This window comes from Delphinus delphis, chromosome 6 (assembly GCF_949987515.2).
Source record: "Delphinus delphis chromosome 6, mDelDel1.2, whole genome shotgun sequence".
Taxonomy (NCBI): domain Eukaryota; kingdom Metazoa; phylum Chordata; class Mammalia; order Artiodactyla; family Delphinidae; genus Delphinus; species Delphinus delphis.
In genome coordinates this window covers 7,382,867-7,398,438 of record NC_082688.1, presented here as the reverse complement: position 1 = coordinate 7,398,438, position 15,572 = coordinate 7,382,867, and the positions used below count along the sequence as shown (strand labels likewise).

At 50.0% G+C, this 15,572-nt stretch overlaps 1 protein-coding gene across 5 annotated transcripts in view; it reads left to right on the top strand.

Moving 5' to 3' along the window:
- Window positions 1-15,572, top strand: part of SPTAN1 (spectrin alpha, non-erythrocytic 1) — a 60,308-nt gene that overhangs the window by 17,379 nt on the left and 27,357 nt on the right. For 3 of the 5 annotated variants that reach the window (XM_060014041.1, XM_060014040.1, XM_060014039.1), the window contains exons 6-24: window positions 565-698; window positions 864-1,008; window positions 1,086-1,240; window positions 1,929-2,064; window positions 4,309-4,410; window positions 5,284-5,421; window positions 5,929-6,039; window positions 6,604-6,681; window positions 6,793-6,948; window positions 7,176-7,380; window positions 8,154-8,335; window positions 8,693-8,936; window positions 9,137-9,259; window positions 9,828-10,045; window positions 10,818-10,910; window positions 11,210-11,344; window positions 12,397-12,545; window positions 13,630-13,689; window positions 14,805-15,003. In XM_060014041.1, coding sequence (XP_059870024.1) covers window positions 565-698; window positions 864-1,008; window positions 1,086-1,240; window positions 1,929-2,064; window positions 4,309-4,410; window positions 5,284-5,421; window positions 5,929-6,039; window positions 6,604-6,681; window positions 6,793-6,948; window positions 7,176-7,380; window positions 8,154-8,335; window positions 8,693-8,936; window positions 9,137-9,259; window positions 9,828-10,045; window positions 10,818-10,910; window positions 11,210-11,344; window positions 12,397-12,545; window positions 13,630-13,689; window positions 14,805-15,003 — 2,763 coding nt within the window. The remainder of the gene's footprint in view (window positions 1-564; window positions 699-863; window positions 1,009-1,085; window positions 1,241-1,928; window positions 2,065-4,308; window positions 4,411-5,283; window positions 5,422-5,928; window positions 6,040-6,603; window positions 6,682-6,792; window positions 6,949-7,175; window positions 7,381-8,153; window positions 8,336-8,692; window positions 8,937-9,136; window positions 9,260-9,827; window positions 10,046-10,817; window positions 10,911-11,209; window positions 11,345-12,396; window positions 12,546-13,629; window positions 13,690-14,804; window positions 15,004-15,572) is intronic. The other 2 variants (XM_060014044.1, XM_060014042.1) reach the window with 1 other exon arrangement.

The following is a 15,572-nucleotide window of genomic DNA, read 5'->3' as shown; positions in this document are numbered from 1 at the left end:
CTGAGGAGAGCAGGCAGGCCAAGCCCGAGATCTCACAGGTGGATCCCGCAACCCGGAAGTGCTTCACCTTATTACTTTACATGTTATTTTTATTTAAACAAGACAGAATGTGGTTAGTGGGGAAGAATACTTTGAAAGGAATATCTCCAGTCTGAAGTCAGGAACAGACCTGGAAAACCATGTGTCTGGGCAGGAATGCTTATTAATAGCCTCGTGACGTTTGAAACAGTGAACTTTGGAGCGGCTCGGGCAAGTGGTGCGTTGACAAGGCCGCCACAGAGGTGCCGCTGAAGGGCCTTAACTAAGCAGGGGGTTTGGTGCTGATGCACAGAGAGAGACTTGCCCCACAGCTCCAGGGCGCAGAGAATGGCTCTCGCCTTTTTATAGAGCAAGCAATGGAAGCTCTTTTTGAATGAGCTTCCCTTCATTCCACACAAAAAGCCAGTGTTTCTTTAGAACAGTAAGGTTTGCTGAGGCGGCCGCGTCAGGGAGCCAAGGCCAGGCGCGCAGTTGGTGGGGCCAGAGGTGCTGGTCTGAGGGCAGTCTCTGCCCTTCCTGGCTCAGGAGCAGCACCCTGAGGAGGAGCTCATCAAGACGAAGCAGGATGAGGTGAACGCAGCCTGGCAGCGGCTGAAGGGACTGGCCCTCCAGAGGCAGGGGAAGCTGTTCGGGGCAGCCGAGGTTCAGCGCTTTAACAGGTACCGAGCTGAGGGGCTTGCGGGAAGGGGTCTCCCGGGGGGTGCGTGGTGAGGCCCAGGGCGAGGCTAGGAAGATGTGGGGCTGACTGGGTCTTGGCCCCGCGTGGCCTCCCAGTCCCAGGTGGGTGTCGTAACTGTGGATTAACAGGTGCCTCTGTGCTGTAGGGATGTGGACGAGACCATCAGCTGGATTAAGGAGAAGGAACAGTTAATGGCCTCTGATGATTTTGGCCGGGACCTGGCCAGCGTCCAGGCTCTGCTTCGGAAACACGAGGGTTTGGAGAGAGATCTCGCTGCGTTGGAGGACAAGGTGGGTTTTGAAGGCAGCTGACTCTATAAGTGAGTTAGCCCGGTCAGGAGAGCAGCCCTGACGGAGTGTGTCTGCAGGTCAAAGCCCTGTGCGCCGAGGCCGACCGCCTGCAGCAGTCCCACCCTCTGAGCGCCACCCAGATCCAAGTGAAACGAGAGGAGCTGATCACCAACTGGGAGCAGATCCGCACCCTGGCCGCAGAGAGACACGCACGTCTCAACGATTCATACAGGTAGAAATGCTCCTCCAGGGCCCCGCAGCCCGTACCAGGGGGCGTTTTTTTTAGAGGCGATAGGAAGGCAGAGTTGACGGTCAGTTCTCTCTGCTGAGAAACCTTCTGTATCGCTTGACAGCTTTCCTCTAGTAAGAAAAGGCAGATGACTTTTTCTTACTGTATTTGTTATATATTTTTATGTTGTATATTAATATATTTCTGTGTTACATTTGGAGACTGGAAACTTTGTAGTGTTTGCATATACACACATAATATTTATAACTATACACATCTTTTTTCCATCTCATATCACTGTGTTAGAACCAATAGAAATGGAAATAGTCTCTTTAGCAATGTGAGCATCATGTGAAATACTCTGTTAAAATTGAGTAAATCAAGGATTGAAAGGGAGAGAATGCTTCTTACTAATAACTAAGGGTTGAACTGGGGAGTGACAAGGAAGTTGAAAATAAGGGACAAGCTTGGGGAATTAGAGTGATAGACAGAACCTAAATTTTGAAGGCTTGATTTCAGCCTTCTTCTGCTTTCCTTTATAGTCTAGATTGAAAGAGTCCCATGTTTCCGAGGGCTAGAGTTTGTATGGTTCGTTAAGGCATCCGAGGACATGAATTCAGAGCTCTAGGGCGGCATCTTCCATCTGGGGCCTCCCCTCGAGACCTCTCCTCACTGACCTTTGGTTTCCCAGGCTTCAGCGCTTCCTTGCCGACTTCAGAGACCTTACCAGCTGGGTCACTGAGATGAAAGCCCTCATCAATGCAGATGAACTTGCCAACGATGTGGCTGGGGCCGAAGCCCTGCTGGATAGGCATCAGGAGCACAAGGTAAGGTCTCCACGGTCTTCCAAAAGTAAGGCCACGAGCTTAACAGGGCATCACTGTAGCTCTGTCACTTATAGCCAGAAGTGGCTGAAACCTTGCTCACAGGTAGCTCTCGCCATAGGGATTGTGGCTGGTTCTGCCTTTGGAGACTTGCTTTACCTTCTTCTAATAGATGGTTAAGGGAGTACATGTCAGGAGAATAACTACGGTTCGTAAAAGCAAAGGGCCAAGCTCTGGCAAGGTGGAGGTGCTACTGTTTTGCACGTGTGTCCTGTGCCACCTTAAACAATGTCTTTGTTTAAATGCTGAATTTCATAGTTGGTTTGGGTGAATTTAAGTTTCATGATTTGCTATTTCCCCAGAGAGCGTCCTTGGGAAACTACTTTTATGAGATCTTAATAGGCTCTACCTTAAGAAGAAGGGGTTTCTATGGCTAAGAAATTCTAGAAAACACTGTTAAACAAGATTTTTAAAATTATTATTACTGTAGGTCTTCTGAGAGGTGCTAGATATAAAAATTAATATACAACAGTCAGATATGCACTAGCAGCAGTTAGAAGCGTAATTTTTAAAAATCCTACTTATAATTGCATCGGAAAATATAAGATACTTGGGAGTAAATCTGACAAAAGTTGTGTAAGACATCCGTGGAGAAAGCTGTAAAGTTTTGATGGAAGAAAAGAAACACTGAATAAAAGGATGGGCAGGGATGGAATGGTCTCTTATAAAGGTACAAAATCTCCCCAAGATTTATACATTCAGTGCAATTCCAGGCGAAGGCCTTTATTTCTGGAATGAGACAAGATGATTTTTTTTTAAATTTAATTAATTAATTAATTTATTTTTGGCTGTGTTGGGTCTTCGTTGCTGCGCACAGGCTTTTCTCTAGTTGCGGAAAACGGGGGCTACTCTTTGTTGCGGTGCGCGGGCTTCTCATTGCAGTGGCTTCTCTCATTGTGGAGCACAGGCTCTAGGCGAACGGGCTTCAGTAGTTGCGGCACACGGGCTCAGTAGTTGTGGCTCACGGGCCCTAGAGCACAGGCTCAGTAGTTGTGGCACACGAGCTTAGTTGCTCCACGGCATGTGGGATCTTCCCGGACCAGGGATCGAGCCCATGTCCCCTGCATTGGCAGGCGGATTCTCAACCACTGCGCCACCGGGGAAGCTTGACAAGATTAATTTGGAAGAAAAAAAAATCAAAAACAGCTGAGATAATTGTGAAGAACAGGGGAGGGACTCACCCTACCAGGTATTATAAAATCATAAACAGATCCATCTGACTCACCCTACCAGGTATTATAAAATCATAAACAGATCCATCTGGCAGGACTTCCCTGGTGGCGCAGTGATTAAGAATCCACCTGCCAATGCAGTGGACACTGGTTCGAGCCCTGATCCGGGAAGATCCCATATGCTGCACAGCAACTAAGCCCGTGCACCACAGCTACTGAGCCTGTGTGCCACAACTACTGAAGCCCATGCACCTAGAGCCCATGCTCCCAACAAGAGAAGTCACCACAATGAGAAGCCTGCACACCACAACGAAGAGTAGCCCCCGCTCGCCACAACCAGAGAAAAGCTCACGTGCAGCAACGAAGACCCAATGCAGCAAAAATAAAATAAAATAAGTTTATTTAAAATAAAAAGAATCCACCTGCCAATGCAGGGGACACGGGTTCGAGCTCTGGTCCGGGAAGATCCCACATGCTGTGGAGCTACTAAGCCCGTGTGCCACAACTACTGAGCCTGCGCTCTAGAGCCCATGAGCCACAACTGCCGAGCCTGCATACCACAACTACTGAAGCCCGCGCGCCTAGAGCCCGTGCTCCGCAATAAGAAGAGCCACCATAATGAGAAGGCTGTGCGTAGCAACGAAGACCCAATGCAGCCAAAAATAAATAATTAATTTTTTTAAATGTTAAAAAAAAGAAATCCATCTGGCACAAGAAAGACCCGAAATAGACCAATGGAACAGAAGACAGAGAGCTCAGACCCTATAGATGTGTGGAAACTTGACAGTTTGACAGGTGGCACAAAAAGCCAGTAGGACACAGACTTCTTAATAAATGATGCTCTCCTGTTCGATGACCTAGGCTGTTATATGGAAACCTGGCCGTATCTTTGATTTTTTTCCTCATTCTAGATGTGATATTCCTGATTTGTAATGATTATGTGTAATTCAGTAACTTCCTCTTCTTTTACAAGATGCTGGGCATAAATTGTCCTTTTCTCCCCGCCCCCGGTTAGGGTGAAATTGATGCTCACGAAGATAGCTTTAAATCTGCCGATGAGTCTGGACAGGCCCTGCTTGCTGCTGGTCATTACGCCTCAGATGAAGTGAGGGAGAAGGTAAGAGAGGAGAAAGACTCTTTTACTAAGTCTCCGAAAGCTATTATCCAGCCTTAAATATCCAGACGTTGCATTCACCCTGGTGTGTGAGAAAACTTACACAAGAGATTCCGCCTGGAAGCAGCAGCTCCAGAGATTTTAAAAGAAGATGTGTGGTGATTGATCAGGGAGAGAAAGTTCCATTTGTTTGGGATACATGCAACACATTTCCTACTTAAAGGGGGCTTTGCAGGGAGCTGAGTCCTGCATTAGTAGTTGGAGCCAAGAGGAAACAAATTTGTATTATTTGTATGTGTGTGTATAATTCCAGAGTTTCAAAGTATCTTTATGAAGATGCTTGAGGAACATTAGATAACGATATATATTTTTAATGTTACAGAGACCAAGAAGAGACATTTCAAAGACACACTTTATTGTCATTAACTTTAGAGCCTAAAAATTAAGCCTAGGGCATTCCTGGGTCTAGTCAGCATATTCTGCGGAGTACCACTCAATTGACATTTCTCACCTAAGAGCCCCTACTCCATTTATGCCGCCTCACTTCTACATAGATGCCCTTTTTCTTCTACCTAGGGGTTTATTTGCCATTTTTGCCTAACATTATTTGTGATAATGTGGCAGTAAATTAATTCTAGATTCATTCGAGCAGGGCCACCCCTCTTAGGTTTAACATCAACTTTCAGCAAGCCGCTCAGGATCTGTGGTTTCTTGTGGCTTGCCTGACACGTGCAAGGAAATGTTCTCCTTCCCTTATTTAAATCGGAGCAGAGGCCTGAAGGTTGGCAGAGGGTTGGAAATGCCAGGGCAGCCTCTGAGTCTGCCCAGCGACCGTGGGCACTGAGGTTCCCTCCACCTGCCCCCTCTCCCTCCCAGCTGACCATCCTCTCCGAGGAGCGGGCCGCGCTGCTGGAGCTGTGGGAGCTGCGGCGGCAGCAGTATGAGCAGTGCATGGACCTGCAGCTCTTCTACCGCGACACTGAGCAGGTGGACAACTGGATGAGCAAACAGGAGGTGATTGGGGATGGGAACCGGCCGCCTGCTCCGTCTGCTGCTCAGTTAGCACATTCTGTGCGGGGATCACCAGTGGTTCAGCTCTGCGTCAGGTGGAGGGTTGCCAGCTTCTGTGGGCTCTGCCAGCACGGTCCTTGCTGCCAAGATTGAAAGGCCCTCAGAAAAGGCCCCAGTTTTTCAGGGTAGTGTGATGGCGTGAAGTGTTTTGTTAAAGAGAGTTTGTTTCTTTAGAACATAGCATTATGCGTAATTTAAATCTAATAGAAGCAACAGAAGCTATTGGAAAAAAGTTTCAGTGGAATGTGGAATAAGGATTTCATGCTCTTGTTGGATTAGTTTTAAGGGAATCTGAAGAGGCTTCTGGCTTTCTGGGGGAGATTTGAAGGTGTAATAGCCATAGAACTTCTTTCCTTCTTTTTGTCCTTCTGCCAGAATAGCCTTTGCTTTCCAGCCTTAGGAGGTGAAAGGAATCAGACATTATCTCAACATTTTGTTTCCTCTTCTAAGGCGTTCCTGTTGAATGAAGACCTGGGAGATTCCTTGGATAGCGTGGAAGCGCTTCTCAAGAAGCACGAAGACTTCGAGAAATCCCTCAGTGCCCAGGAGGAGAAGATTACAGTAAGACCCCTCCCTGCTGTCAGTGCCTTCAGATTATCATGAGAGCCAGCAGAGGTCTCGTCTTGTTCCAAAAGGTTCCTGAGCAGGTTCAGTGAAGGCTCCGGGTGCTTAAAGTCTCACGGTGATGATTGACCACCTTGTTGGAGACACAGCACGACTTCTAGAGTGAAGTCATTTTCTTGATGTGAACCTCCAAGTTGAGATTACCTTCCTCTAAAAGAAATTAAGAATTAATGTAAGAGATATTTTCCCATTGAACACAGACCTTAGAAGTAGGAATTGAAAGGCTGTTGACCCATATCTGACTCCGTCAGTTCCTGCTGTGACGTTAGCTGCAGCTAATGTGTCCAGTCCTGAGTGAAGCTAGCGTAACTCTGTGCCCTCTAAGAACATCAAGCAAAAACTCAGCAGTTGAGGGATAAAGATTGTCATAGCAAACCTCAGAGTGAAAACCTTGACCTGAGTTCAGGTCTAGAGCATTCCGTGCCCTGTTCTGCACTTTCCTCTGGGGTCCAAGCTGTGGAAGAGTCGCTCACCAGTGAAGAACCTTATTCTTCTTCCTAGGCCTTAGACGAGTTTGCCACCAAGCTAATTCAGAACAACCACTATGCGATGGAAGATGTGGCTACTCGCCGAGATGCGGTAAGTGTGCAGCCTCTTTACACACCTCCTTTCTGTCCGTGGGTGGCCCTTCTGAGCCTGATCTGCGGGGGGGGTAAGAGCTGGAGATTCACAGCGAGCCTTGCCTTCCAGCTGTTGAGCCGCCGCAACGCCCTTCACGAGAGAGCCATGTATCGCCGGGCCCAGCTGGCTGATTCCTTCCACTTGCAGCAGTTTTTCCGTGACTCTGATGAGCTCAAGAGTTGGGTCAATGAGAAGATGAAAACCGCCACGGACGAAGCTTATAAAGTAATGTCCTGTTAGCATTGCCATGTAGCACTTGGTTAGTAAGCTAAACACAGCACTCACAGTTAAACTGTAGCTAAATAAAGAAATTGGAAATTTCAAAATATACACGATTTAATGTAAGCTGGTCGTTTTATATGTCTCCCTATAAAGATAAGTGTGAGGGTAGTGCAGCGTAACTTGATGTCCTTAGGTTCAAGATAGAACTCCCTTCTTCCTTTCCTTGGCAGGACCCATCGAACCTGCAAGGGAAAGTACAGAAACATCAGGCTTTTGAGGCTGAGCTCTCGGCAAACCAGAGCCGCATTGACGCCCTGGAGAAAGCCGGGCAAAAGCTGATTGACGTCAACCACTATGCCAAGGACGAGGTGGCAGCTCGAATGAATGAGGTCATCAGTTTGTGGAAGAAACTGCTGGAGGCCACGGAACTAAAAGGTGAGAGGAGGGCTTCCCTGGTGGCGCGGTGGTTGAGAGTCCACCTGCCGATCTAGGGGACACGGGTTCGTGCCCCGGTCCGGGAAGATCCCACATGCCACGGAGTGGCTGGGCCCGTAAGCCATGGCCGCTGAGCCTGCGCATCCGGAGCCTGTGCTCCGCAACGGGAGAGGCCGCAACACTGAGAGGCCTGCGTACCGCAAAAAAAAAAAAAAAAAAATAGAGGAGGTGTGCACGGGGTTACGGGAGGCCGTTTGGGGAATTAAACCTTCCTCCCTCGTTCCGTGTTTTGGGGACATGTGCCACCCAGGCAAGCTGAGCTGGGTGACCTGGGCACTCGGGCTCACTTCCTGGGTAGGAGTCACCTGCCCTGGGTTCCTGATGCTTTGCTGATTTGGTGAATGTGGTTGAGCGTGCTGGTCAGGGAGGGCAGGGAGCCTGAGTGAGAAGGGGATGATTTGGTCGTTGGGCACAGTCTAGATAGTCTGACTGAATTGGGCCTCATCACTGAAAGTCAGAGCTCAGCCTGGAGCCAAGGGCACTTAACCATTCGCCAGCCCCTATCCCATGGGGGTTAGAAGGCTTCTTAAACGACTTCCACTTCAGCATCTAAAAGGTGGAGCAGAGGCTGCGGTTTTTCTTTACCCTCTTGATAGCAGTGACGCTGTAACTAGAATCCTGCCCCGTGGTCCTTCTGCGAGATGCCATTGTTGAGAGCACACTGGCAGAAGGACGGTGTTAACTAATGAAATCAAACTTGCCTCCGTGACTAGGAATAAAGCTCCGTGAGGCTAACCAGCAGCAGCAGTTTAATCGCAACGTTGAGGACATCGAACTGTGGCTGTACGAAGTGGAAGGTCACCTGGCTTCGGACGATTACGGCAAAGACCTTACCAATGTGCAGAACCTCCAGAAGAAGCACGCCCTGCTGGAGGCCGATGTGGCAGCACACCAGGTACGGTGACCTGGGCGCGGCTTTTGGGCCAGTGAGCACAGGAGTGAGAGTGGCCAGTCGGTCAAGAGCAGCTGGTGTGGGGAGGGATGAAGTGTGTTGATTTTCTTAGGGAACCATGTGTGCGCTATATGCTTCTGTTCAAATTAGACTGCCTTCCCTCGGACCTTTCTGGGATCCCAGAATGAGGGGAAACAGTGGCAGAAAGAATGCTCTTGGCTATGGGAAAAGAACCGTGTTATATTTTCTCGGTATGTGAGCAAACCACACCTGAAGTAATAAAGTCAGCCTAGAAATGTCCAGAACATAGTTGCCCCACGCTGGGCCAGGCTTTCAAGACTCTGTCCTACCTGTTCCCAGGATCGAATCGATGGCATCACCATCCAGGCCCGCCAGTTCCAGGATGCTGGCCACTTTGATGCTGAAAACATCAAGAAGAAGCAGGAAGCCCTGGTGGCCCGCTATGAGGCTCTCAAGGAGCCCATGATTGCCCGGAAGCAGAAGCTGGCAGATTCTCTGCGTTTGCAGCAGCTCTTCCGTGACGTCGAGGATGAGGAGACATGGATTCGAGAGAAAGAACCCATTGCTGCATCCACCAACAGAGGTCAGCCTCCCGCCATCAGACAGGAATCCAGTTGGGAAAGGGCTCTACCCTTACGGCAGGAAGGGGACCAGTGTCAGAGTGAGCAAGGTCAAGTTTAAGTTGAATTGGAAGTTTAGGTAAACCGTGGTGGAAGCTAAGTGACAGTTATGCTGCCTCTTCTCTTGATGGCTTGGGTGACTTGGGAGTGGTTTCTCTTTCAGGCAAAGATTTAATTGGAGTCCAGAATCTGCTAAAGAAACACCAAGCCCTACAAGCAGAGATTGCCGGACATGAGCCCCGCATCAAAGCAGTTACACAGAAGGGGAACGCCATGGTGGATGAAGGTGAGTGTCGTCGGAAAAGTGGCTTCACTCTCATTCACGGCACTCTTCTTGGAAGGCTGAGTGCGTGGACCCGAGTCAGGCTGGGCTGTAGGGTTGAAGACCGTCCCCGCGCTCTCCTGACTATGACTTTGACTTGCCCATAACCTCTCTGAGCTGGACTTGTTACCTGTGAGGTGGGGATGATATCACCTGCTCCCACAGTTGTGAGGATTAAACAAGGTCAGACACTGAGGAGCCTGAGACAGTGCCCGGCAAGTGTGTCTCCGTGACTGGGAGTTGGGGGAGTGGGGGCTGTTATTTTTATTGTTTCTTTATGATAACGTCACTGACACCAACTAGGGATACCCTCCTTCTTAGAGTCTAGATAGACTTCATGCTTTGAGGAGGCAGAAGACAAGCAGATCTGTTGGGCTGGAACCTGGACCTCTCGTAAAACTGAAAATATGAAGGGGCCTGGCTCCCCAAGATGTAGTGTCGTAGGTGCTGCGAGCGCACAGAGGACGTTTTTGTCCTGCTGCAATGTGTCCACCTGCTTCTCGTTGTCCTCCCTCCCCTGCCTACCTCGCAGGCCATTTTGCTGCAGAGGACGTGAAGGCCAAGCTCCACGAGCTGAACCAGAAGTGGGAGTCGCTGAAATCCAAGGCCTCCCAGCGGCGTCAGGACCTGGAGGACTCGCTGCAGGCCCAGCAGTACTTCGCTGATGCCAACGAGGCCGAGTCGTGGATGCGGGAGAAGGAGCCCATCGTCGGCAGCACCGACTATGGGAAGGACGAGGACTCGGCTGAGGTGAGGCGAGCTGGGGGCTGCCGCGCTCGGGCTGGGGCTGGCTGGGAGAATGACCACGTGGAAGGTGCAGCCTCACGGCTGTCGCCCTTCGAAGTGTTTCAGCGTCTTTTTTCCCTTTTTACTATGGAAATTCAGTCATACTTAAAGAAGAGAGGAGACGGCCTTTCACCATCAGCCGTGACCATTTCTCCATTCTTGTTTCATCTTTCCTCCCCCACCTGCATACACATACGTACATAAACACAGTTCTTTGTTAGTCATCTTTTTTTTAGTGGACCCCTTAAATTTTATTCATAGAGGTCTAGGTGTAGCCGTGTGCCTACCTCTTCTCTTGCCAGTCTTCACAAAAACCACAGTGAGCTGAATATTGACACGACCTGAGATGATTTTTGGAAGTGGCGGTAGAGGAAAATGGAGAAGCACCGAGTGTGGCGGGGAACGGGGTTCCCTGGACGAGGGAGCTGCCACTTGTTGGGAATGTTTATTTCTTAGGATGGGGGTGGATCTGCTGTACGTGTGATGTTGTTCTTTATGTCCCTTCATGTGTTTCAGGGGTTGCCTAGTTAAGCATGTAAAGGCAGGCTGAAAAGATTATAGTAGAAATCACAGTATTTCCTCCAAATTAAATGTTTATCAAAAAGGGGGAGAGAGTGGAGGACTGATCAGGTCGCCGGGTAACTAAACAGATTTCAGAGGCAGGTGGCGTGTGGGAGAGGCAGCAGGGCGGCTCTGGCTTCTTGCTCAGGGTCGCCGTGTGTTATTTTGGTTCCAGGCTCTGCTAAAGAAACACGAGGCTTTGATGTCGGATCTCAGCGCTTACGGCAGCAGCATCCAGGCTCTGCGAGAGCAGGCCCAGTCATGCCGGGTGAGTGTGGCTTCCGTTCAGCAGCTGCGAGTTCCCTGGGGGCTGGGGGGCTGGGGAAGATGAAGGACCCGGATGCGGCCAGCAGGTGTCACGGTCATGGGTGTTGTTCTTGTGACCTCAAAGACCCCAAGACAGCTGAACTTCCTGAATCAGATTTTGTTGGTAGCTTCAGAGAAGAACTCTGACAAAGGTGTGTTTGGTAAATTTGGGACAGCTGTGGAAGTTGGACTCCGCCGGGGGCTTAGATGCCACACCGGGGACATCCTGTAACTTTGTTTGCCCTTCCTTTGGATTTTTAGCAACAAGTGGCCCCCATGGATGACGAGACCGGGAAGGAGCTGGTCTTGGCGCTCTACGACTATCAGGAGAAGAGCCCTCGAGAGGTCACCATGAAGAAAGGGGATATCCTCACCTTGCTCAACAGCACCAACAAGGCAAGCGCAGAAAGAGGCCGTGGGCGGGTCTCCATCAGCACCGCCAGTTGCGCTCAGTTGGGCGTCTTGGGAGTGTGTCTTTCCAGGATGAGGCTGGTTTCGAATTTGAAGACTACTTCCCTGGTCCACCTCCCACTTCATACAGGTTTATCCTGTTTTGCCTGTGATCAAGATGACCAGTCTTGTTTCCTTGAATACCCGGAAGCTAGTGTAATGACCCACCCTCTCAAGGGTAGCTTTTTTCACCATTGAAAAAAATTCCAAGTGGAATTTTTTTTCTCTCTTGGATCAAAGTGTGCTCCTCTGTAGCTTGTACCTGTTGGTTCTAGACTGTACGACTACAGCAGACAGTTGAAGACGGCGCCAACGTCACCCCGTAGGCTCCGTCTTCTCAAAGTTAAACGCTGCCTGGTTCATCAGCGTTTCTCGCCTGACACATTCTGGTTTGGCAGTGTCCTTGGAGTGAGTCCATGGTCCTCCACGTGTCATAGGACTGATCCCCAAAGAGCCTGCCTCCCCTCTCGGTCTAGGCTGGGGAAGTGTCCTCGGCCCGGCCGTTGTCAAGAACCTCCTATTCCCACACCCTCAGCTTACCCCAGTCGTGGGAGTTTGAGAAAACCTGACTGGTGTCTTTATGTTGACTCTCACCCTCAACTAACCCTCCGGTCTGACTGATTTACTCAACAGCAGCGTCGTCCAGTAGAACCGTCTGTGGTGGTGGATGTTTTATGTCTGTGTTGGCCCTACAGTGGCTGCTAACCGCAGGCGAAGTGCTTCACGTGTGGCAAGTGCAGCTGCGTTTTTATTTCATTTCACTTAAGCGTGGCTCGTGGCTGCAGTGTTAGCACAGTTGCAGGGCGTCCACGCGAAGAGAAGGCTGGCCTTCCTGTCCCGAGTCATCGGGGCTGCACTGTGGCCGTCTGCATACTTGGCACGTCACGGGATTCTCTTGCCGTGATTAGAGCTTTCTTTTGTATGCACACAGGCCTCCTTGGATTCTTCCTTCCTCAGGGGAGGAATTGGCTTTCAAGTCTCTCTTTTTTTCCACTTAGGACTGGTGGAAAGTGGAGGTGAACGATCGTCAGGGTTTCGTGCCAGCCGCGTACGTGAAGAAGCTGGACCCTGCGCAGTCGGCCTCCCGGGAGAACCTCCTGGAAGAGCAGGGCAGCATCGCGTTGCGGCAGGAGCAGATCGACAACCAGTAAGGGTCTCGCCATCGGGCACGAAGGGCCCAGCGCCGCTTGGGGCTTAGTCTGCGTCACGCATGGGCTGAGGTTTAGGCAGCGTCCTGAGGCTCCAGAGCAGATGCTCTTATGATGCCTGTCTGCACTCAAGAACACACTCTTCCTGCCTTTCCCAAGTCGCTTCTAACCCACACAACGCTGTTGGAACCTAAAATCCCTGACCCGTACCTTTGTTTTCCATTGTTTTGTTGTCTTCCCCTGCATTGGCAAGTTTCTTTTCCTAGACATTTGCGAATTATTACCGTCTCAGTCTTTGTCCTCGGGTCAGGAGATGTTCTTGAAATGGGTTTTTAGCTGTTCCACACCCCTCCTGCGCCGCCCTTTGTAAAAGGCCGCGTAGGGAGCGTCTCGTCTATCGACTTTGTGCTCTGAGAATGGAGTATACTTTTTATGAACCGGCTCTGTCCTCTTTCCTGTAGCTAAGCCCCATAGAGACCTATGTCCCTCCCTTAGGGCATATCTTACTCTGCTAATGAAATCAAAGGCTTTAGGCACTTGGGAGAGATCCAGAAAATACATCCTCACTAGAGTTTAGAATAATAGAACTTTTCTGACCCTGATGATCCCCGCGGAGATCGGTTATTTATACACTTAATTAGACGTTTTCTGTTACTGTTAAGACAAGAATGAGAGGTTTTGGCCTGGATCATAAACACGAGAGCAAAACAGTGGACCAGATCTCTGACTACAGTTGCGTGTTAGCCCTCAGGAGAGTCTCTTCCTCGGGGCGGTCACTGTATCCCCTGGCCTGGCTCTGCGAAGTGACCAGTGTTTCTAGCACAGGAACGTTTACTGCCTTAAGCGTGGCAGACGTCAGGAAAACGAAGGTGAACTAACCCCCTAATTTAATGTGATTTTCCTGCTCTTTCCTTACTGTGATTTTACTCCCGGCCTGGCCTGCTTCCAAGAGCTCTTGAATGACTCCCTAATTTTCCCCACTCAAAGCCTCCGCCGTCACAGCACCCATCGGAGCCGCCGCCTTCCATCCCCGTGGATTAACCCACTAATCCGTGCGTGCTTTTGCTGTGCCCCTCTGTGCAGGACGCGCGTAACTAAGGAGGCCGGCAGCGTGTCTCTGCGTATGAAACAGGTGGAAGAACTGTGAGTAGGCCGGAAGCTCTGCCGAGTGCCGCCCTTGGCTCCCCGTCCATCCTCCCGCTGCCGCTTCTCTTGAAGGCGCTCGTGGGTCCAGGAAGGCGAGGGGCGGGAGGGGCCCGTCTCCGGCAGCAGCTTTCGCTCACAAGGGAAGGGGTTTGGGTGAAGCTGTGTCAGCTGTGGCCGCTTCTCTCGTTGGTTGCTTCTGTGCAGCTGTGTGTTCAGAGTGTTGTTGGTTCCCCTGCTGGTGGCTTTTGTGCTGGACCAGCCGCTCTCAGCAGACCCGGAGGCCGATGATGCCATAGCCCTCAGTAGGCAGGAAACCACATGCCTCGTAAAGTGCTCTGATACTTGGTAATTCGTTCCTTTTTTATTTCACTTCTGGAAGCTTAGAATGGATTCTAGATTTTTTTTTTTTTTTTTGGAATTTTAACTCAGTTGTACTAAGTTTGTCATTTTCACATCTCTAAAGATACCAGAAGTTCAGTCTTTTGTATTTTAGTTCCCCAGGGTGAGAGTGTCATTTGAGTCTCTTCATAAGAAACGTTCAGCTAATGAAATGGGATTTATGTGATTTCTCCTTCTGAAGTGGCCAAAACTTTCTGAGAAATAAATGTATTATTTTAGAAACAGTAGAAATTTCCTACTGTTCCGGAGATACTAAAATCCTGTAGGAGGCTGTTTAAGATAGCTCAGCATACCTTCCCCCACCGCCTGGGGGCTGCTGGCAGAATCACACGGCAGGAGAACAAGCCCTCTGTATACATTACGCGCAGCAAGTTCATCTCATCTCGCAGCTGTAGTCGCATGGAGCCTGTGGTGGTGTGCCAAACGCTTGGTTTCGGTCCTTTGTGGTTGTGATGTCAGTGCGCACGTGGCTGGGCATGAGTGTGCCGGGCCACCCAGCCACCCAGTTGTGAACCGTGCCGTGTGTGCTTGTCCCTGAGGTTGTCTGTGGGTGCTCGGGGTCTTCGTCTGCCTTCCGATACTTTGTCACCAGGGCATCATCGTTACCGACTCACAGCCTGGGACCCACATCTTGGAGACAGCTGGTAGTTTGCCACTGTGGGAAGCTAACTGTCTCCCCTGCCCCCTCTTGTCACCCTCTCGAATTACATCAGGTACCATTCTTTGCTGGAACTGGGGGAGAAGCGTAAAGGCATGTTGGAGAAGAGTTGTAAGAAGTTTATGCTGTTCCGTGAAGCGAATGAGCTACAGCAGTGGATCAACGAGAAGGAAGCGGCCCTGACGAGCGAGGAGGTCGGCGCAGACCTGGAGCAGGTCGAAGTGCTGCAGAAGAAGTTCGATGACTTCCAGAAGGTACAGAAAGTTGTTCGGGGACTTGGTTCTCTTGATTTTTGCTGCGGATTACCAGAATGAGAATTCAGTGACTATATTCCTTCATTTCTGTAGCCATTTTTAAACGAGTTTAATCGAAACTTTTCTCACACCAGTTTAGTTTTGAGGAAATACATGCAGTTTTTTCTACATGTTGTTTTAAGAACTTTCCTAGGGCTTCCCTGGTGGCGCAATGGTTGAGAGTCTGCCTGCCAGTGCAGGGGACACGGGTTCGAACCCTGGTCTGGGAGGATCCCACATGCCACGGAGCAACAAAGCCCGTGAGCCACAACTACTGAGCCTGCGCGTCTGGCGCCTGTGCTCCGCAGCAGGAGGGACCGTGACAGTGAGAGGCCCGCGCACCGCGATGAAGAGTGGCCCCCTCTCGCCGCAACTAGAGAAGGCCCGTGCCCAGAAACGAAGGCCCAACACAGCCAAAAATAAATAAAAAGATATAAAAAAAAAAAAAGAACTTTCCTAAACCTAACATACAAACGTGTAAAAGTAGTTTTTCTAATTGGGGTTAAATTCACGTAACATAGAGTTAACCA